The sequence below is a fragment of the Monomorium pharaonis genome, chromosome 3 (assembly GCF_013373865.1).
Source record: "Monomorium pharaonis isolate MP-MQ-018 chromosome 3, ASM1337386v2, whole genome shotgun sequence".
NCBI lineage: Eukaryota > Metazoa > Arthropoda > Insecta > Hymenoptera > Formicidae > Monomorium > Monomorium pharaonis.
The window spans coordinates 6,160,998-6,184,405 of record NC_050469.1 but is presented as its reverse complement, the minus strand read 5'-3'; the positions used below and the strand labels follow the sequence as shown (position 1 = coordinate 6,184,405).

Sequence of the window (23,408 nt, the reverse complement as noted above, 5' to 3'; positions counted from 1 at the left end):
ATAAAAACGAGGGTTAAAAAATATAAGTCATATGTACAGCCTAGTAGTTTATTCCGCTTGCGCGTTTAGATAGGAAAATGGAAATATAGAACAAATATTTCTTGCATAATTCGAATCATATTTATTTCAATGAGCAAACACATCTGCGATTGTTTGGACCGTGATTTTATTTATATCATGAATTTATACAATTCTCTCTTTTTAATTTCTTATATAACTTACTCGTTTATGTTTAATTTAAAGTATAAATATTTGCTTATTAAACCTACGCACCTAAAGCTTCCACATTGTGATGATCTCCTTAACAAGTTATCATTTTTGTGTTCATCGTCAGTACTGATTGTTATATTCTCGCTTACTTGTACCTTCAATCTGAGCACATGCACTGCTGGTATTATGTAGATACGGGATTGTCGCCTTGGTTGCATTTTAACGCCAATACTTGGTGAACGTGAAGAACTAATGAATGCTCCAGTTTCGAGGTACGTCATCTGGGTTATCAATTACGTCGCGCGTTACGTACGCGCACGTAAGATGAGTAATGGCCCTATAAAGCCTTCTTTGGTAGTTATCCATGCTCTTGTAAGCAAGCTCCGTCGTGAGATTTATGACTTCATTTTGTGCAAAGTAAATCGCTCATTATTGACAATGCAATACGCTTCTCTAAATATCTCTTTATTTCCGATTACGACCACAAACGAATTAATTTTGAATTACTTATTGAACTACTCTATTTCAGCTTGTTTCTAAATATGTATTGTGATAGATTATGTTGGTTGACAGAGGAGATTGTAGAATATCGAACGTAGCAATACATACCGTGAAATCACATGATACATTCAGTAGCTACAGTTGAATCCTAATTATCTCGACGAACAATAAATTATTCGGTGGCACGACATTTTTCTGTGTACTTCACTTTGTTATGTAAATGTTTGCATGATGATAGAACGTTATCGCGTGCCACTAGGGATTACAGCATCCGGAGACGGGACTATATCTATCTAGCGTAGCGTGAACTTTGTGCATATATCAACAGGATGAAAATAATTCACAATCAGTTATATACGATGTACGTGTGTGTGTTTTGTGTGTGAAGTTATTATAAAATTACATATAATTATTATATAATTAAGAGTGATTATTAAATTGACATATTATAACAATTCCGATGATACAGACTTTTGTTTGTATTATGAATGGAACTTTTTTTCTGAGAGTACGCATTTATGACGGGACAAGTTTAGCTACGTTAGAGGGAAGCAATGTTCAGGGATGAGGATAAAGTCCCCTTAAGGCTGGTTAAATATTTGTTTCCGATTTAAGGCGGATTTCTGCATCCCGACGATGCTGTAAGTCCGCACCTTGTTGCTTTCTGGCTCGCTTACCTGTCGCAGCCGTCGTTCACGGCGTGTTTGATAAATATATTAGGAAGATGACGGTTTGTGTTTCGATAACAGGTACTTAACGGCCAGACTGGAAACTCTCCGCTCTTTCTTTCTGCGTGCTTCGTTCATCATCTGCGAGTTAATCTGCGGCTACTATCGCGCATGAAGACACGTGTCACACCGTTTTATCCGGTTCAGTAGTTATCACAGCGCGCATACCGCAGCCATAAAATTCAATCTATAAATCTATAAATCTATTAGAGCATTATATGATTTGTATACGCGCTGGTTTCTTAATTACAAGATTATATAGATTATCTACAAGATTTATTTTTCTATCACAGTATGTTGATAAATTATCAGAAATAACTTATTGATTAAGTAATAGCGATGCATTCAGTATATGAATTCCTTGTCATTTTGTATGAGAATGTTTATCGATTAGCACGTTTTGCTTTGACAGGAATTTATCGGCGTATTAAGAACGTTAACTTTCTTCAATTCTTAAAATTCTTTAAATTACAGACGATGTGGACTGTTTTATATATAAAACTATAAAATGTTTTTCACCAAACCGAAACGTCATTTCTGCTATCCTCATTTCTGCGGAACGCTATCCTGCTCTGAAAATATTGCGGGTACCATAAATCAGTCGCTCGTACGGTCGTTCGTCATCGAGTCGCGCATTACGCCCTTCTCGCGAGTCCTCGTAGGGCCCGCGAGGACCGGAGGCTCCGATTATCCGATTGGAACCGGATTCCCTTTCGTCGATCGGCATTCCTCGGTTTTTTCGCGACGAATACTGCTCTATCTCCCTCTCGTTCCCTTCTGCTCGCGCGCCGCCGCGTCCTTCCGTCCTTCTCGTGCGGTCCTCAGGGAACGAAGGGACTCGCGGAGGAACCGAGGGAGGACGGGCGAGATTCACGAAGGGACAAAGACGGCCAAGTTGGAGGAGTAAAGAGGTAAAGAAGTGAGCGAGGATGGACAATGGTCTCGCTCAAAGCGTCACCCGTAAATCTCGTTGAGCGCGTATAATTTGTAAGTCGGCAGGACGGCGGCCCCCCTCGTCCCCTTCGTCCTCCGGTCGCCATCGTCGTCCTTCGGCAGCCGTTGCCTGTGTTTCTTCCCTCTCAGGATATATACACGAAGATCGTTCCACGTTCCTACGCGGCCAATCGTACGTCCCTGGGCGACTCGTGCTCTTAGAAATACTACATACGTTGAACGCGCGGATGCACTGTCGGTTTTTATATCGGTACAATGTAGAAGAACAATACTCTCTGACGTGAAAATATCAGATAGCGCTCTTTATCTTCCACAATCTTACCGTACGGCTTGAGATGATACTTATGCGTAGGTGAAACCGAATGCGTATCACTTTACGTAATTGACCTATCGAACGTACGCGTCGTATTTTATTTTTACCCTGAAAAGTGAAGCGGCGTGAGGTTCTATGTTGTAACGACTATTCCGTAGACATGCCAGAAGAAGTGCGATAGAGTCGCTAAGTAGTTTCATTTGTTTCTCGAGCAGGACGCGTTGATTGATTATTCGCAGTAATGAAATGAAGGTTTGTCGCACAAATTCCGCGTTGGAACAATTTTTTTGTGGATTATTTTCAGATATATTATTTATACATGTATTCAATCGACGATTACGCAGTTTATCGTTATAGTTTCGCGATTTTTCCTCGTCGCTAATCTACGATCTTCCGCACGAGTTCCGCAAAATTTTTACGGAACTTTCCGTGAAATCACCGTGGAGAATCATCGTGATTACCAATTACGCTACGGACCATTTTGATTCTCATACGAGGTGGGCGTCACGCGTTTCGCATTAATAAGCACCCGCTTGCTCGCGCGCGCGCGCTTTCACGCGCCCGCCGCTTCGTCTCCGCGAGCGACGCGATCGAGCGGCGGATAGTCGCGCGCGATTGATCGCAGGTGCGCGTGTGGCATGCAGACAGGTCCGAGAATGCGATACGATAGATCGGTCGGCCGCCGATGTATCGTAACGGCGAGCCTTGGCGATAATACGATAGCGGGCTCGCGAACCCGGCCAATGGGCCGCAGTGGGCAGTCCGCGGCTACCATCCCGCTGGTTGGACAACTCGATCCGCTCCCCACGCTCCTACCTGGACCATTCTCTCGTTCTCTCTTACCTGCCGTATATTCATAATCATAAGACCGCGCTCGCCGCGTGCGTGTGCACGTATTGCGCTTAGATCGCGTACGCATCGGCAATCGATCAATTTACAAGTCGTAGATTGTGAGCGACGAAGCAGGTGGATTTATTTATAAAGAAAGATTTCAGCTCGCACGATGTTAAATGAACTTGTCCGTGACGAGCAGCGAGAAGTAACTAGCGTTTAAATAGCCGGTGTATAGAATATACACGTGCTCATTGAATTATTGACATTTGGACTTTACTTGAGTTCATACTAGTTTAGTAATTAAGTCGTAAATAAAAAACAAATTGATTTTTGTTTAATATTTACGAATATTTGCGAAGGGTTCGAAATAAATTATATCTAATATAAAAATTTCGAGAAAATAGTTGTAATTTTTATATATATAATATATATATATATATGCGTGTGTGTGTGTGTGTGTGTGTGTGTGTAATGAATGTGAGTTCCACATTTCTTAAAATAAAATAATTAAAGACGCCGCGCTCACTCAGCTCGCAACCGATGATTTATCGTTTGCCAATGTGACTTCAAGATATTAATCTTTTAGCTGTTAAATTAAATTAAATTAAAATCAATTTAATTCTATATATATTCTTGTATGCGGTCTATGATAATTTACGACGAGTCTTGCGCGGAAAGGTGTATTTTACGACACGCTCCTAATATGAGTATTATTAGTCCGGATGGCGCGTAATAATTCTTGATTACTATAATTACATGATGTATGTGGCTGATCGTATCGATACGCGAGTTGGTGCTAAAGCAGTCTTAATAATATGCACAAATTTTATTTTCAGAATATACTAAGATATAAGATATCATAAATTAACAATATTTATTATTTAATGTGTATATTTGTAATATTATTTAATTAAATGTACAAATCGTAAGTAGAGAAACTCGGGTATCAGATTCGTTTTTACATTTTCAAAATACTTTACATATTTTTTTGGTAACGTGAAATTTATTAGGCCAAAGATATTTCGGAAATATGTATCTTTATGATTATGATTAATAGAATCAATTTCGTCGATTCTTTTTACCTCGAAGTATTTCTTGCGTGGATTTCGAGATTCTCGATTTTCGCGTTCGAAGAAGTTGCCGTCATACGGTGCCAACGTAAACACGCATAATTCATTCCTTTTTCATCTCCTTCATCCCACACATGCTTGATATGCGTTCGCTGCTGTGAGATATCTGAATTAAATATAGTACCTCCAATTTTTTTCCAGTCACGAATACGCTCGATCATTCACGACCGAGGTGCGTTCCGTTATTTGCGAGATGAAAATACGATAACTGCACGTATTTACATGTGCTATGCATGCCAAATTAATATATACCTACATGTAAAACAATATTCCAACAAACGTTGCATTAAAAAAAAATATTGTTGTTAAATATAAAATTGTTTATTTAATATTAATGATACAAATTGGTTTTTATTAATTATTTTATTTAACAATAGAGATTTAATATTACTTAGTATTAAAAATTAAAAAAGCGACGACGAATATGTCTTTGTACAAAAAATTCGCTTCCAGGAGTACTGAGCGGTCATTTAACGGTGGTTGTAATCAGCAAAACCGCTCGTCGGTTATCCTATAATTACGACCGTTTCCGTCAGTTTATGGTGACACTCACCATAAATTCGTCGCGGTAAGACAAATCGTAAAACGTTCGTGGGTGATAATGGTGAGAATCTGGTACTCTAATTGTGGTTTTGTTGACGCTTTAATAATACCGCAACGTCTCCGGTGAATTTAATCGAAACCGAAGTAAATTTCTTACATAGCGGAAACTAAATTCGTGTCTTTTTTATTCTTGTTTAATCTCACTTTTGTCAAGCACTGATAATTACTATCTAGAACTTTGATTTTAACGTTATATTATTAATAATGTTAATATATTAATAAATATAAATTTATACATAAATATATAACCTGTTTAAACTTATACTTGCGGTCGCACAGATGAATTTAGTACTTGGTCCATTTTATTCTCCATTTTATTTCTCATATAGAAAAATGTTGATACGTTGATATTAATAACAAACAATGCTTGTATTAGTTTAATATTATACAAGTATTACATATCAGTTATTAAAATAATAGAGGAGGGTCATCAATACTGGTATATTATTTTGTTCTTGGATAATATTTTTAAAATAAAAGTTTTTTTAAATATAAATATAACTCTGAAAACACATAGAAAGTAAAATAGAAAGTGTTTTTATGGTATAGCCATTTTTATATTTTATATTTTGTAATAATTAAAGTTTTTACAATTAGTTTTACCAAAAATTAAATAAAAAATTTGATCTTAAAACTGGTATAACAAGCTACTTTTTTAAATCTTTAATAGTCATGAGTTATTTTTACGAAACATCTACAAGTTAATTTATATGAAGATTCCTAGAAGCTTTTTTTTACTTTGAAAACATTTTTTATCGATTATACAATTATCTTAGGTGTTTTGCAAAGTGCAACATGTAGCGCGTCTGTACATAAACGTTATAATAGATTAGATTTATTTTTAGTAGATTTTATGTAGAAAAAAGCCATGAATAAACTTATATGGGTTTTTATTTCTTTAATTATCTAAAATTATCTAAAATCTAAACATTATTTTTATCAGTATTAATACAGTACAATGTTTAGTTTTCAAGAAATAAGAGAGTGCTTCTTTAAGAGACCTATGTATTGGCGATCTTTTTTTATGGTATATATTCTTAGCATAATGTTATCAAGTTTATAGAAAATAATTGATAGTAGATATCAAAATATGACGCGCTCGGGGAGTAAATTTTTATTAAGTCTGTTTTAGAATGGTCCATTCCACGATTGACTCTACGTAATGTCACACGTTTGCATTTTTTTTTTCTTGGTGAGCGCGGCACGCTAAAGAAATGCTCGATTTGTCACGACGCGGGGCATGTCAATCATTGCCGGGTCAAAATACGGCGGGCATAATAACGGCAGTGAGCCGGCAATGACACGGGTATCAGAAACGGGGTGGTTAACGACGGGTGTCCGCGGTTGGGAAATGAGCCCCCTCGCCCTCCGGCCCTCGTGCTCGCACACTGGCTCCTCTCTTTGCGCGAAATGCAGCATGGCGTGACGCAACAACACGCACCACGTGCGGGCCACGCACAATGCTCGTAATAATTTTCTCTCCTCCTTTCGCTCGCGCTATCGTTCTTGCATTTCTTTTCTTCTCTCTCTCTCTTTCTCTCTTTTCTCTCTTTCTATTTCTCTTACGCCGTGTTCCTCGCCTTGACCTCCCCGAGCTTCTCTCGGTCCTGCTCTGTTACCGTCGCTCGTGTACTACCGTGCCTATAAATGATTTACCGGACGTTCCCCTTATAGAGTACTGGATTGGTTATGGTTTCGCTGCGCCAATGGTACGGTATTAATGTGACTTTATGCTGTGGGCGTGAATGAGTACGTGGCTCTTTTTTCTTTTTGAACCCTTAGTCATTCTTCTTCTACTTATATTATTTTTTCCATTTACTTATTTATTACATTGCCCTTACGAACAGGAGATACAATTACTATTTTTATTGAAAATTATTATTTTTATTGATCTAATGTATGTATGTATTTAATGAAATATATCGTTTTTTTAGATGTTATTTCTCAATTTGGGATTTACAACATTTTTAAAGAATCTTATTAACTAGATTCATGAAATACAGATTTTGTTTGATATTATATATATACTTTCCCTGATTTATTGTAACGTTCATTGTTAACGGTCGATTAATTCAAGTATGACGCAATTAATATTTTTGGAAAGCACTCATTGAACATGTCATCGTTATGTTTTTGTTATGATGGACCACGATCGATTTTGATGGAATGTTAGGCTTATAAAGGGAGAGGTGGAGAGGAAAAAAAAAAGACACGGAAAGAGAGAGAGAGCATCTCTGTGTGTGCCTGGGCGTGCCAGAAGAAGAATTCGAAATTGTTTTAGTGGCGCGTGCAGGACGCACCTGCTATGTACGGAATTTTAAGACCCCGTCACTATCACAGATTGCTCGAACTTTATCGGTCAGATCCCAATATCGGTTTTATTAAAGCATACCACGCATAATTCATTACGGTGGGTGCGAGCTCGCGCACGAATTCCAAGTTCTTGAGTCTGAAGAAGCTGATTAAAAATTCACACAATATGGTGGCGAGATCTGTGGCGTGTTTTTTTTTCGTCTTCAGACGCTCGATTCAGGCGCGGCGTCCAGGCTTAAGCGGAGCACGAATTCTTCGAGATTAAAAAAAAAAAACTTAAAAATGTAACTTGGTCCCGGTGACCCTTGCCACCAATTTGTTCGGGACATTCTCAACTTGTTTTTTTTTTCCAGTTGTGAGTCCTTGTTGAATTCACGATCCCATGCTACCATGTAATTCTGACTCTACTTCTTTGTCCCTTCTTCGTTTACCACTATTGTTAATTTAATCATATTGTGCTGGTATCTCCAGATTTATACCATTTTCCTTTAGGCGCTTAATTATCGACGAAAATTATTCTAACGTGATTTGAGTATCGATGTTGCGGATAATATTTTATGGAGAATTGAGATATAATATGTTAAAAATTGCCCCAAACAAAAATATAGGCAATAATCTTACTTCATCATGGATTTACAGTTTTTTTATAGATTGCGTAATTTGTAACAGTTTACAAGGAAAAATTATGATGCGAATCCTTTCATAAAAATAAAAGATAAACTCTTCGAACAAATATTATAAATTTAAGCTTAAAATTATATATTATATATATTATATGAAATTTTCGTAAGTGTATCTTCTAATTTAACTTAAGCCAATTTTTTTCTCAAAACATTCAAGAAATGCCATAACTTTATTTCCGAGAGAATATGAAGAGCTAATAGAAGAATATGTTATTGCTTCAAACTAAAATTTTTGGCGGAAACTTTTTGATCGATAAATTAAAATCTTAGAGCGAACGAAATGAAACGAGCACGTCAAATGTGCTCGTGCAAAATGAACCACTTCGGCACATATGTAAGTTTAGTGATAGAGTGGCTTTCATCGTGGTCCTTTTCGTCATCTGCATGACCCGACGCTGCTGTCTGCTTCACATCGTCGAGCAACGAGAGGATGATTTAGATGGAACGCGCGTATTTGGCAGACACGAGTTGTTGTGACTTTCTACTTCCGCTTCACCATTCTCTTTCATAAATTGCCGTTTCTTTACCGGCTTCTTCGCCCGCGTAAAATTCACGTACATCTCGAAGATATTCATGACTCCATTTTTTTACAAAAAAAAAAAAAAAAAAATTATGTACAACCGAAAAAAATTCTTGCTTCAAATTTGCTTATTTAATTATAATCATAACAAAGTATCACTTCGCGATTGGGTAAAGAAAGTCACAATACAGAATTCTTATTTCTTCTTTTGTATCAAGCACCTCATAAAGTCAACGGAGGCAATGATAACGTTCTCGGTCGCTCCGATTTCCGATTTTCTTTATAGCCTCTTCCTATTCCATATACCTTCATTCGAACTGTCCAGAGTATTCGAGGAATCTGCCGGTGGGCCTATCAACTCGTTTTCTCCTCTTCTTCCATCTTCTCTTGCTCCTTTTCGCGGGAACTCTCTCTCGTTGAAGCGACTCCCTCTTCTTCTTTCCATCTGCTCTCTATGAGACGTTTCTCTCTTTCTCTCGCGAACCTCTTGTTTCTCCACCTGCCCCTCCCGCCCGTCGTTCGTTCTGCAAACCGGCCGGCCGAAAGAGGCCAGCAACGTTGCTCTCTCGTCACTGTCTATCTGAGCAGACAGCGTGGAGCTGCCTTCGAGCAAAGTGAGGGCGTCTAATGAGGCAATAAATAAGTCGACCGCCCTAACCGGCCTCTCCACGCTTTTCGTTCGCGACGACGTGTCCATCCTCGAGTTCTTTTCTTGCCTCCGCGTACACGAGGTGGGGCCGATCTTCTCGATTCTAGCCGGGATCTCCTTTCCCCCCCCCCCTCTCTCTCTCCCCGAGCGTTCCGCTGACTCGATTGTCGTCGATTAAACCGAGTCTTCCCTCGTTTTTTCGTCTAGTAGCGGATCCCGGGATGCCCTTTTTGCGAGGGCTGTCTCGCAAGAAAAGGAGTACAAGCTAGTGACGGGACTGTTAAAGCTCGTTGCGCATATAAATTCGGTACGTCGAATTTTGTTAATTTAAGGAATGATAGATAGGTCAGATATGCTCACGCAAATGTGAATTATATCTATATATACGTGCAAGAACTAATTTATTTATCGTCTAATTCGAGAATGTACCTTTTTATAGGATTTTAAAATACAAACTTGTATATAATTGCTTTTTTATCTTTGTTTATTTTTTTAAATTTTGTTTTTAATGCTTTCTTTAATTAAAAAAGATTTTTATTTTTCATGAGTGATGTGAATAAAATTAGCAAATGTTAGTCGAAAGTTACGAAATCGCAATTGGCAGACGGAAGACGAATGGCAACGTAGCTCCTGACCACTCCAATTCCCATTAACTCGCCTCCGGTGATATTAATAGGCGCGGGTGCAAAAGGTTCGCGTAAGCGGCGCTCGTCAAACGCGACGTGTTTGCAATAACGTCGTAACTTTATTATCCGCCTCGGGGATTGGTCTTTTAGTATCGACGCGCCAGCGGTCCAGCCGTTTATTTGACTAACGGGGTGAGATGCGCGTGGCCACTAGGAAACGGGTCTTTGAAGTCGAAAGGTCGGATAAACCTCCGGTTAGAAGTTGCCTTCGTCTCAATCCGCGGAATATGACGCTTTTCTGAGCCACCAATGCGAATTACAGACGCAGTGGGAATAGAACAAGATGTCGTGATGAATTAGCGAAATGCAGAGAATCGTGTTATTTTAACTTGTGCCGCATTCATCGAATACTATTATTAAATTCTTTGAGCCATGTTTCGCCAGAAATTTTGTAATTAATTGATATGATAACAGTTCGACTATAAAATTCATACAGTAACGTAATTTATGATTGCGTAATAGAAAAAATATCTAAATACTTTTATATTTTATTAAGCCGTGGATTCATATTTATGATACGGAGTCATCAAGAGATACATTATGTTATAATTAGAAAATTGAAATATATAAACTACATTTTTGTGGAATTTGTAGAAAACATGGTGATTTGAAAATTTATTTGAACAAGCCGCGCATATAAATTTACTATTTTCTCGACAGGCATATCCATTTCTATTCTCCCATAAAATTCACACACATCATAAGGCTTTTGCACCGCCACAATAGCCCGCAGTTAATACAATGTTTAACTTCTCGTGTGGTTTCGCATACTGCAACTTCTCGGAATAGCTATATCTATGTCGCTCGTCTATTATCTTGCGCCTAGAGGTTTCGTTGCATTCTCGCGTAGATTGATGCCGAGTCGAGAAATAGTACATGCGTTAGTTTCCAGGAAGATTTCGCAGCCTCTGGCAGCTGGTTGTGATCTAAGAAAACTAGAAAATATGCGCAATAAAGGTTGCGTCTTCCACTTATCCTTTTCTGATCGGTAGCTACAATTATGGAAAAGAATCATTCGAGATCATACGATAAAAAATTTAGGAATATATTCGACGAGAGGAAAATACAGGATAACAAAGATATAGAATATATTAACGATAGTATTCGGCGAATCGAAGGATATTTCTCGTTGAGAACATCCTGCTTGATCCTGTAATATGTTTTATACGAACGTTTTCGTTACGAAGGCAGGGTACCGTTTCCTTCGGAGAACCCCTCGTAACAGATTGAAGAAGCTTCGGCGCTTGTCGTCCGTCAGGCTCTATCGGGACCAAGGGCCTTAACAGGAATATCGACGAATCGAAGTTCCTGCGGCTTGTACTCTGTCAGTGGGCCTGATTGTCCCGCGAGACGTAACATGCGCCATATTTTGCTCCAACGAGAGCGATGCTGCTCTCCTTTTTTCCTTCCCCTTCTTTCTCTACCCCAAGATCTCTTTCTATCTCTCTGTTCCGCTCGCGCGCGAAATCATTCCTCGATCTCTCGATCGAGAGATTTCTCGTGAATCCCCGTCCATTTCGTATCATCTCGCGTATTATCATCTCCGTTCTTGTCGTCGTCGTCGTCGTTCTCGGTTATAGTCGCCACTCGAGGTGGAATCCTCCTCGCCCAAATGACGATGTCACTCCCGTGCACGACTCGTACTACCTTCTTATTCCCATTTGTGCAGAACGAAAAGCGGGCGAAGGGAGGGAAAAAGGGGGAGGGGAAAGGCGGACGAGAGGGCGCACATCGGGAACGGGCGGCGGCGTGGCGATGTACACGGGCGTGCGAGCAACCGTCCTTAACGGAATTATTGCCATTAAGGTCGTTGCATTCCCGAGAGGCCGTCGTGTACGCGCCCCGGCATCCTACCGACGCAGAACTAATGATCTTAATTAACGTTTCGTAACGAAGGTCGCCCGGACTGTCCTCTTTCTTCTTCTTCTTCTTCACCATTTTCTCCCCTCCCTCTCCCAGTTCTTCCCGCGCCCTGGCGTCGTTTCTCTTTTTACCTTTCCGCCTTCGTGCCCCGTGCTCCGCGCGGGTCCGCGCTTCTTCCTCCCCGTCCTTCTTCTGGTATCCTCCTGCCACCGCGTCGTCCTCCGCGACTTCGTAGTTCCCACCGCTCGTAGTTCACTCAGAATCCATTTCGCTTTATTCCCTTTTTTCTACCCCGGTGCAATCATCAAGCTTATCCCCCTCCCTCTCCCCTTCTCTCTCTCTCCCTCTCTGTTCTTTCTCTCCTTCTTCTTTACACTCTTTTGGCGTACTTATTCGTTTTTTCTAGTGTATCTTCTTCCTAGTGTTTGTTTTTCTTTTTATTTTTATTCTTCTTTTTTATCCGTAGGATTGGTTACGAATTTAATGTGTTGGAGCTTTAATTATCGTAATGGTGTTAGTGTGTTCAGATTGGACTGTCGTACTATTTACGATGTACTCATCTCTCTTCTTCGCTTATTACCGCGGTCTTGTTTTTTGTCATTTTCGTTGAATCATATGATATATATGGTATCATAAATCTTATTTTCTCTTACAAAGTTCGGTAGTTTCAATACACAATCACAATATTGACTCATACTACTTTATTAGATCACCGACCTGCTGTAACAAAGTTTCGCGTATTATCACTGAATGTCAGAGATATTTAGTATATGTTTGAAGTATATATATATAGAGGAAAGAAGAAAAGAGAAGAACCCGAGAGAGAGAGAGAGAGAGAGAGAGAGAGAGAGAGAGAGAGAGAGAGAGAGAGAGAGAGAGAGAGAGAAACTTTTGGCATAATAATCTCACGTTCTGTCGACCACAATTACGATGTATATAATTGCTATAATTTATTTGGTCGTTATTAAATTATGTGTATCAAGCATCGCGACTTTAGCAATAACAAGCGAGCAAAACAGAAATTAGCGCTTTTTCCTTGTTTAATTTTGCTTTGTTATATAATTCGTTACAGAGTGCGATCTAATATTATTCACGCAGTAAATACGAAAAATTAGTATTAAAGAATTCGTTGAGAGTGACAAATCTTTCGTGTTCAGGCGATGCTAATGGGGTAAATCCGAATTCTCTGTAAATAGCAAAGCTCCGGTTGATTTATGACGGCACGACGGTGCGCTTAAGGAGGAATAAATTCTGATCCAAACACGAGCGATTAATCGCGAGGCTCAGGGCTGCGCCGAGACACAACACTCGCGCTTATAAAGCCACCGAGATTCTCTAGGAGAAACGGATAAGCGTCAGGGAAAAGGAGAGCTTCCGCTTAATCTCACATTTACGCGAGACCGCGTTCCTTTTTCCATATTGCGCGCGGAAAGATATTGCGTAGCTAAATAACCGACAACTCGGCTGTGGGATTTGTAGCTTCCGTAAATTATTCTGACCGTTTTCCTCTCCAGCGCGCGTGTCGTGTCTCGAGAGAACGAGTTTCTCGCGGTCCGCGCAATTACATCGTTGCTTTTTGAGTATTGAGCGCAGATAGGTTAATTAAACGTCGCAAACTTCTTCTTTATTTCAAACTTTCGCTTTTTCAAGTTGTTATTTTTTATGTTGTTTAAGAATTACATACAATATAACTGCATGTGAATTCTTTATTTATATACCGCTAATAAATTGTCAAATTTTTTAAAGACACATATATTATACATATGCATTTATGAAAACAGTGGAAATTGAATATGTTTAATATTAAATATCTTATATATATGATATATTTTTTAACCATCGTAATGTTGTAATTTTTAATTTTACAGGACTGTAGGAAGCCAGCTGGTGATGGACCCGATGCTTGTTTGCAAAAAAACGAGGCGATTGAAGGGCAAACTGGCCGACATTTGTCGTAAGGAACCATCTCTGCTGAAAGAAATCGCGAAGGGTATTCAAGTAGGCACTAGAGAATGTCAATATCAATTCCGAAATCGAAGGTGGAACTGCACGACCGTTAGGAGATCTCTCAAGAAGATTCTGCTCCGCGGTAAGTTTTATTGAGATATATATAGGTAACAATTAATTTCAGAGATAATTAGAAATTGAATAAATTTTTATTTTTTTTTTAGTTTATTATTTGATACATATATTTAACATAATATAACTACCTATCTTTAGTAGTTTTTTGAAATATTTATTATGGATTTAAATTGAGAAATATTTTGTTATATTTTAAAATAAACAAAGAGCACATTTAAAGATCTGGCGTATTTAGCTGCCGTCTTTCGCGCACGTTAGATACTCGATCCCGTAAATTCGTGAATCCGGTTGCATTATTCGCGAGTCACGGGCGCAAGGCCGAGCAGACGCTATTCCGTGCCCCGGCCTCGCCCTCTCGCCGAAAAAGGGGCTCCCCGGTCCTATGATGCCCCTTTCAGGAGCAAGAAGGGGACCCGCGCACGACAATGCACACGCTAGCGGCAGATTACAGGGCGCTACTCGTTCGACATTAGGCGAACCGGATGTCGATTACACACTCCCCTACAGGGCCTGAGGGCGATTCGTTACGATTAAATGCCGGTGCCCGATCGGCACACCTCCAGAATGGGCTACCCCTTTAGGACCTTTAAGGACCTTTCTACGTGCGGGGCCTTTAAGGGGCCTCTCCGCGTGTGAAGCATGACGTTGACCACTCTATACCGATACGAGTGTATTAACGATCGTAAAACACGATGCACAACAATGGTCTTGGTATATTTTGTGTTTTTATTTAGGCTAATCGACTATTATTTCATGAAGAATGATGTATTATTAAACATTATTTTGCTTAGATTGTGTTTTATACTTATGCATTATATTTGAAAATTATGTTTACTTAGAATTTATTTACTTAGAATTGAAACGTGAGTATATAAAAACGCAATTTAAGTTAGATTCATTTTTAAAGAAAAGGAAAATGATGTTTATATATAATGTATATTTTTATTATAGAGGAGAAGGCGATAGCATGAGCTAAAAAGAAAAAGGGAAAAAAGAAAAAAAAAAGGAAAATGAAAGTATGCGTAACTTAATGCTCAAATTATCGTGAAAAAATTTTTTAACGCTTAAAATTAAGAATGTCTTATGACAAGTGTCAATTGTTGTATATTGTCAGTGCACTGTATAAGTGCGAGTTACTGAACAAATTATTCCATAAGTAATCACTACAATTCCTCATTTAATAACGGAGATATTACGGGTGGCCAGGATATCTATAAGAATCATAATACCACCTTATTCTCTGTAATATTTTACGATAAAATTTCATTTTATTCTACAACTTCGAAAGGGTACAGTTTTTATCCCTTTTTATCTTACTGTTTAAGGCTGTATGTTTTTTTTTTAGTCAGGGTACGTTATGGACGAAAAAATAAGTGGTAATTATTTTTAAATTAGCTTTAATGGGAGATTCTAGATATACAGCGCTTTGGTGGCTAGAAAAAAGATAATGACTACTCTCTTTAATGTTGGGACCGTCTCGACACGTATACGACTATGAAATCAAACTGCAAGGTGTCACAGCAAATAGTAGCATGTAGTAATATGATAATAATGATAATGCGATCGCTATTGCCAACAAGGATACTTAACTGGTCGGAATGTTGAGAAATAGGAGTTCCACGAACTGTGTTATTACAACTGCTCATGTCATATACCGCGTTCGTGTTATTATCATCCGTTAAAAGATTGATTCTTTGTGACTTCCTTGTTTCTTCGTCAGCAATTCATGCCAACTAGATGATTAGTGTACTAAAATAAAAAGAGAAGTTTACTTTGTTCGAAAGTTATTCATTCGTAAGACTTTAATATATAATATACAGCACATTTATATTTTATTAGATTTGAAAGAAATCTATGTTCTATAGAATGTTAAAAATATAGATTATTGTTATTTGTGCACGAATATTCCTGTGTTGTTTCTTATTGCCCATTTGTTATTAATATCTATAGAATGTTTTATAGAGAATAGATTTTTTTTTATAAAAATAATTTCTAATTAAATATTTCTCTTTATAAAAATAGGCATAATGAGTAAAAAAAGTATAGTTGTGCTGAGTTATCGAGACATTCTTCCAATTTTTGCATTTTATTTTATCTCGAGACATGATTATGTACTTTTTTTTACTAAAGGACATTGTCTTCATCGACCTTGCGTAAGCTCACAATAGATGCGTTTATCGTGTCGTGGGCTGTAGGAATCGATAGGCAAGCGTGAACGAAGTTTCATCTCGATCGTGCCGTTGACGGTCGATCGATCGGTTCTCACACATAATCAAATTCAGCTACCTTTCTCCACGCGGTAAATCCGAACCCGAAGCATCCAACGAAAGACGAAGCTGTCCGCGTGGTTCGCTCGTTCGGTTAGCCGACCGATATATTAATTCCGGATGATTGGCCACGACAACCAAATCGAAGACAGCGTGTCCAATAGTCTGTACTGGCCTCTAGAACCCACTATCAGATCAGTGTCTTATGGTAGCTTGACAGATTGACACTGTCCGTCGGATATTAGTGGCAATATGTTCCCTTAATTAAAGCCTCACTGCCACGACCGGCCGCGGCCGGTCTCTCAATTTTGTCTCCCGCTTTCGTCCTCTCCTTTTCTCTACCCGTTCTCTCGCGATCTAAAGATCGCCGTCAATTCTACCTATCGATCGTGATTTGATGCAGGATCGTCGGGGGCTCTCTCAGGTAAGACGCTAAATGCGGACGCGCGTGGAATCCACGCTTGGCGATCGATGATCGAATTAAGCACGACACCGCCGGGGATGCCTGACGATCGGCATTCACTCGTGAGATGCGGGAGATAGCATATTATTAACGAGACAGCCCGTCGGCCCGAATAAATAAAGTGATAGTTTAATTAAGCGAATTAGCGGTCGCGCCCGATGCTTTCGTTTTATTTTTGGAAATGTCCCACATTTCATATTCAGACGTAGTCCGTATTTGTTATCGGAATAAAGACGTGTCGTACAAAAAAAATTTGTTATACAGAATATTACATAACGTCGCAATAATTGGCTGCCATGTCAAACGTAGAGGTGCAAAATAAGGCATTTAACATTTTAGTTCTGTTTCCCAGGCAGAATTCTATGGTGGTTTTATCTTTTTTTTGTGCTTGCTTATTATTAATTCAATTATTATTATTAATTCAATTTTATTTTGTGTGGTACAGATCATAACATTTTATTCAGCAACGGAAAAGTTCGATTTTAATTCAAAGGTAAATATTTGATTGTTTGAGCACTAGAAAAATATCTATAAATGCATTTCTGGGTGTACTTGACATTTTTCATTAGTATAAAAAGCTTTAATTTTTGTGTTTTGATTAAGTATCAGTCTACAAACTAGTTTACGGTTCGAAATTTATACAGCATTACTGCAGTGGGTTAATTTGATCTGGCACTTATCTTGCTTCATTCTATAAAGACGCTATTGCTTCGTACAAATTTTGATAATATCGATACTTCATCGGATAATTTTACGTGTATATTATAATGTTGTAAAGAATTTATAGTTTGCATTATGATTTTTTCCACTCATTATCGTATCTATCGAATTAATTCGAAACACTTCTCAGATACTGTTGCAATTATTATTTTTTTCATTAGCTTCAGATGAATTATCTTATACTACATATTAATGACAATTATGAATTATGAATAATTACAGTTAAAAGTTAATAAAGCGTATATATATATATAGAAAAATGTTAATATTTGTATATATGATCAACAAATACATTTATATACAAAATTAATAAGAATGATAAAATTGCTAATAAAAATAAGAAAGATAGGTGACAAATCAGTTTGTCGAATGAAAATCGCTTTGTGTTACGAAGCATTCAGAGGAGTCAAAAATTACGCCCCAGAAATGGTAGGCCTCTGTCGGGAAAAGGTTGGACAGCAGATACATAAATCTCGTCTACAGAATGCATTATTGGACGATGTGGACCGATGACAGGGACGGCAATGTGTTAACCGATCGTTCCGAGTGACAATTCTCGCCGACGTCATTTATCTGTGACTCCGTTTGCGGGCTCAGCTCGCCCTAGGAAGTCCCATATAACCGTTATACCGTTTTTATCAGACTGCCTCATAGCGACACTATGTGTTCCTACTTCTGTATTACACTGTACTTTTATTGAATCTTTATTAAGAAATAACATTATCGCATTGCTGTTCTTAGTTTACTGTTATACATTACTACAGACATCATAATTATTTATTTCTAAAAAATTGAAATTTGTCGGGTTTTTAAAGTGTTATATTTTTATTTAGATAAAAAAATTTGCGTTTTAAATTGTTAAGTTTCTTGTCTCAGATTGATTAAAGTTATACTTTTAAAAAATCTGTAAATTAGATACCAAAGTGGAGACTAAAAAAAGAGTAAATCATTATCAATTTGTTGTTTTTAATATTTAGCGTAATATCTTATTTGTTAGAATATAGATTTTGCAAGACATTGCAAGGATTTATTGACATACGTTGAGACTATTATTTGTTACAAACTGAAGACAGATCGCGGTTAGGAATCTAGGCGGGAGAAATATACGACTTTCTAGGCCACCCGTCTTGACTAGAAAGATTTTTTAGGAACACGTGGAGTCTAGCTACTGAATTCTGCTGTTCGAACCATTCTTTTCTCTTTAGAAGTTTAGAAAAGATAGTTATATAAAGAAAAGAGAGAAGATACATATACGTTTGTGCTCTTTAATAGGAATAACAAGAAACGAGATAAGTTTAATGATATTTTTAGCTTTTTTTCTTTCTCCCTTTTGTGTATTTGGATAGAACAAATAAAATAATAAATAAAAAATAATAAGCAATAAAACAGCAGTGTTATATGTAGAATTTAAAAAATAAAATGAGTATTAAAAGTAGTAACATAATTTTATTAATGGTGATATTTTTTCTTTGTATTTTGTAACAATCGTTGTTTATAAATGTAGAATTTTTTCTGTACATAAAAAAGTGTTTTACTTTAGGAATGTTGACTTAAAACAGATGAAATTATTTGATCACGTATTTGAACTCAAGTATGATCGTTCGATCATATCTAGTAACGATACGAGAGAGAGAGAGAGAGAGAGAGAGATGTGTCTGCAGGTTTTTTTCCAAACCGAAAATTCGACTTCGATGATACATCAGAGGTCGATGTCGCTTATCTATCGTCCACTCCCGGATGTGTCTCTGGGGGAAAATTCCTAAACGGATGGGTAGGGGGAGGGAAAAAGCGCATGAGGATCCACGCTACCGGCGGCGCCTATCTTAATTCCCGATTGACGTTTATTTATCTGGCGACGTTTAATTTTTATGGGCGCGATCCGGCCGATAGCTTAGGCCCAGCAGGTAGCTCCCGCTGTGTGGTCCCGGGGACCCCGAGGGCCCCCGGAGCCTGGTATAACATTCGTGGACGAGCAGCACCTCTTAATTGAGGGGTGCCGCGTGTCGCGATAAGACGAACACGGGCGTCAAAAACCCGTAGAAAGAGCTACCTCTGGAGTAAAGGGAAGCGGGGGAGGTAGGAATTTATTGCGCTGCCCCGCGCGGCGAGATCCCCGGCAGGTACGATCGTCGAATCGATGAGGCTTCGGCCAAATTAAGAGAGTGGTTTTCTTCATTCATCCCCGGGATTCCACGGAATTCACGGAGTGATGAAGAAAACGGTCGTCTAAGTGGTCGCCTCCTCGAATCAACAAATTGTCCTCTCTTTCCCTTCTTCTTTTCTCTCTGACGGGGGCGAAGATAGAAGGGGGAAGGGGGATGGAATCACCAGAGGAATCGCAACGTAATGATTTTACTCTTTCATTGAGAAGAGGCTCGAGAGGTTAACGGCCCGCGTCTCATGGCTTATTCGAAAGAAGAACTTTCTCGCAGCCATTACCCTATAAAGTCGCGGATCGAGAGAGGATAGAGGTGTCGCAATAGCCGCGTCGTCGCGTTGATTCATCGTTACAATTAAATCGACCGTTCTTCACGGCGACTCGGTTTTACCGCGCTCGATCGCGTTCCGCTGTATTGGTATTACTTTAGAGAGACGTTTCTTTTCTTCTGCGGTTTCTCAACTCTCTCTCTAACGAGGATGCTCACCTTGGGACATTAATAAACCCGAGTTCGTATCTTCGTCCCCGTCCGCGATGTTTTTCTTCCGTGAGAGCGGTCGCGAAACCGTTTATGTTTCTGCAAATTGAAACTCCTTTCCCAGGACAGACGCGAGTCTCTCAGTGTCGAAAATCGTTTACTTAAAAAAACGATCTTGCCTGTTATTTATTTCTGGTGGGATATAATACTTACGTACAATTATTGTCGTAATAACTTTAATGTGTAATAATTATAATTTCTTTCGAGCGGCATTATAAATTATTAATACATGTATATACACGAGTAGAGAAGAGTAGGAAAAAAATGGAAGGATCCCTTGATACGCTAGTACACTTGATGAAAATAAAAAGAAAACGTTTACGCGTAATAAAAAGTGTTACCGCGGTCTCTCCACGACGGTGGTCTGACAGATACGCTTCTCGAATCGTTCTCAACAGGGTTGACTTGGGTTATCCCTAATAGGATAGAGGAGGACGGGGAGAGGGGCGGGGGGCAGCGAGTTTAGTGGAATCTCTACTAAATCGGGGACTAATTATTCGGCAGTGAGGGCGCCGGCGATCCCGCTAATGTCGCTATCGTAAAATCTTCGGCTCATCCTATTTTACGATCCTCGGATGACTCCTTATGGAACACAGAAATGTGTGAAGCACGAGGGAACGACGAGGGCGTGAAATATCGAATTTGGGGAATTCAATGCCAAGTTCTACGAAGGTGCTCTTTCAACGTTATAAACACTATTTTTTCTTATTAAAATTCGTTAAACGAGTGGTTTTTCTAAGTAATATTATTTCACGGATTTGATTGTGCTTCCTATTAATTGATCGATATTTAATATGCCTGGGCGAATATTGCCGAATGTTTTTACGATTCATAATCCTGGCTTGTCCCTTAAACGGGTTAAGATCGCGCGTTGAAATTCACACGAACACGAAGCAGCGATAATCAGGAGGACTGAAACGGATTTAGCGGCATGGCGCTAAGTGTTTCGTCGCCTCGCTGTGGCGCTAACTAATGCGCTCCGTATAGGATTCCCAGCCTGCCCGCTTTCGCGCCTCTCACGTTTCCCATCTCGCACGTACGGGAATTAAATAACGTCACGCGTACGTGTCAAACACCTACTAAAAGGCCTTTAAAAGATATTTGTCCTTTGCGCCGTTCGGGCTTTTGCGAGTTCGTTTCGTACCGATTCTTGTGAATCTTTGCTTGGTCATTGCCAATAAAGGGTTAAACATTTAAGCGTGTGCAAGATTGACAAAATTTATTTTCGAGAATTGAGAAAAAAATAATAAATTTTGTGGTCAAAAGGATAGTTTTAATGATTTTTTGGCGATAAAGTTAGGAACTCTATTTTAGATACGATATGATCGAATCTAGTTTAATTTGTTTTAAAACAATTCAATTGCGATATATTAAGAATCTCTTGCACAGTGAAGATTTACTTTCACCTTTAGCGAACGCGGAACAAAGCATTTTTAGTTTTTAATTGAAATATGAAATAAAAAAATATAATTATAGTTTGTAAGACTCACTAATTTATCCAAAATATTTATCCAAATTTTTAAACAGTTGCAGAAATATATGAAATATCTTCATCTTTCGTTTCCGTTTGGAATGTAAATTATTTTGCAACCATTACATTATAATATGATATTCGTTTTAAGGACTAGCTGTAGTCACGTTCGTAAAATTTATTGCCCCTGCTTCCTAAGCAAGATCAATGAAGCAAAAGCAATCGACGTGGCTACAAGCTGCGTCCATCGAGAGCACTTTGCTCACAGTAACCGTCACCCGCGGTGCTACTTCTCGGGAATACGTCGCTGTGGGGAGCCTCCTTGCCTCCGGGCTTTTGCACAACATTGCCAAAGATATCGCACGAAATGTCATCAGTACACTGGATGCTGGCCCTGAGCGAGTCGGTCCACATGAATTATTTATCAAATACAGTAGCAGTGGCACTCTCTCGTGACAAGAGGAACAATGGCGCAGCGGTGAGCGTCGATCATCGGAAACGTGTCGTACGAAGGAAAAGCCTTATTTTTCTCGCTTCCAGCGCGCGTAGAAACCGGTAGAATGGAAATTATCCATGACCAAAGAGATACCTCATGCGACCGGTCCCGACAGGCATCATATCGCGGTATCCCGAGAGAAATAAATAAAAGGAGAAGTGAAGGAGCCTTCGACTTCTTTTCGCTTCATCTTCGTTCCTTAGTGAGAGGACGAAAGCTACGTCATTTTATTAACACTATTAGCTCCGATGTTAACCGCACGTGAACCGTGTGCTGCACTCCCGGCGAACGAAACTATAAACGCAACGAAGTACACGAGGCGCGACCGCATGCGCGCATAAAAAGGGACCCCATCAATTAACATATCTTTTAAGTGTAATTCCTCTCCACCAATTAAAATTAATTTAATTGATATTTAGATGTAAAAAATTAATATAAAAATAATATCCAATTGAATTGCATTTATCCAATGTTGCAAACTTGCTAATTTCTTACTTCGTGATTATCACCTTGTACCAGTGACGACGAATTTGCTCGTGCGATTACTCTTTATAAGAACTGCACCTGAAAGAGCAACGGACTCGCTGGACCGCGAGAACGCCCGGGCTGGTGTTCTCTCCACAAAGGATTGACAACAGCAAACAGTTTAGTGTCTCGTACGTTTATTGTATCTCGACTACCGTACGTTTAACTTCCATCGTTCCGGGTGCGCGCGCGCGCGGGAGGGTGTGGGAGGCCGGAGGTAGCAGGACAGAAGAGAACCGACGAAAAAAAAAAGAAGTGCGCCGCTGGACCAGGACAGATCTGTTACTCCGTTAGACTTCGTCGGCCTGACATTTGAATGCTTCGTCGATTCCACGGCGTCGAGAAAAGAACGGGTGAACCCCCGAGAGGAAAAGGGGGACTCGCCAGCCGCGGTTGTCGTGTCTTTATATTGCCTACCTTTCGTCGTATCTTATGGGTTTTTGTCAAACTTCGGTGCATTCCTTCGCGGGTTTTACCGCGACGGGTAAACGTCCCTTCCTTTCCGCGCTCACATTCTCTCGCGTTATATTCGTATATCACATACGACGTGCGAATCTTCATATTTTTATCGAGCCGCGGCACACAAGATTAAAATTCAAAAAAATTTCAATTTGACCGCAGCTCTTTACAAAGAGGCTTCTTAAAAGAAAAGGATAAAGAGAATGGTTTATGAGATAAAATTTGTGAATACCTGGATACGT

General features: G+C 39.1%; 1 protein-coding gene across 1 annotated transcript in view; it reads left to right on the top strand.

Moving 5' to 3' along the window:
* LOC105838834 (protein Wnt-6) overlaps positions 1-23,408 on the top strand; it is a 39,146-nt gene that overhangs the window by 3,380 nt on the left and 12,358 nt on the right. Inside the window, exon 2 of the mRNA XM_012684698.3 lies at positions 13,856-14,076. Within this exon, the coding sequence (XP_012540152.2) occupies positions 13,856-14,076 (221 nt within the window). The remainder of the gene's footprint in view (positions 1-13,855; positions 14,077-23,408) is intronic.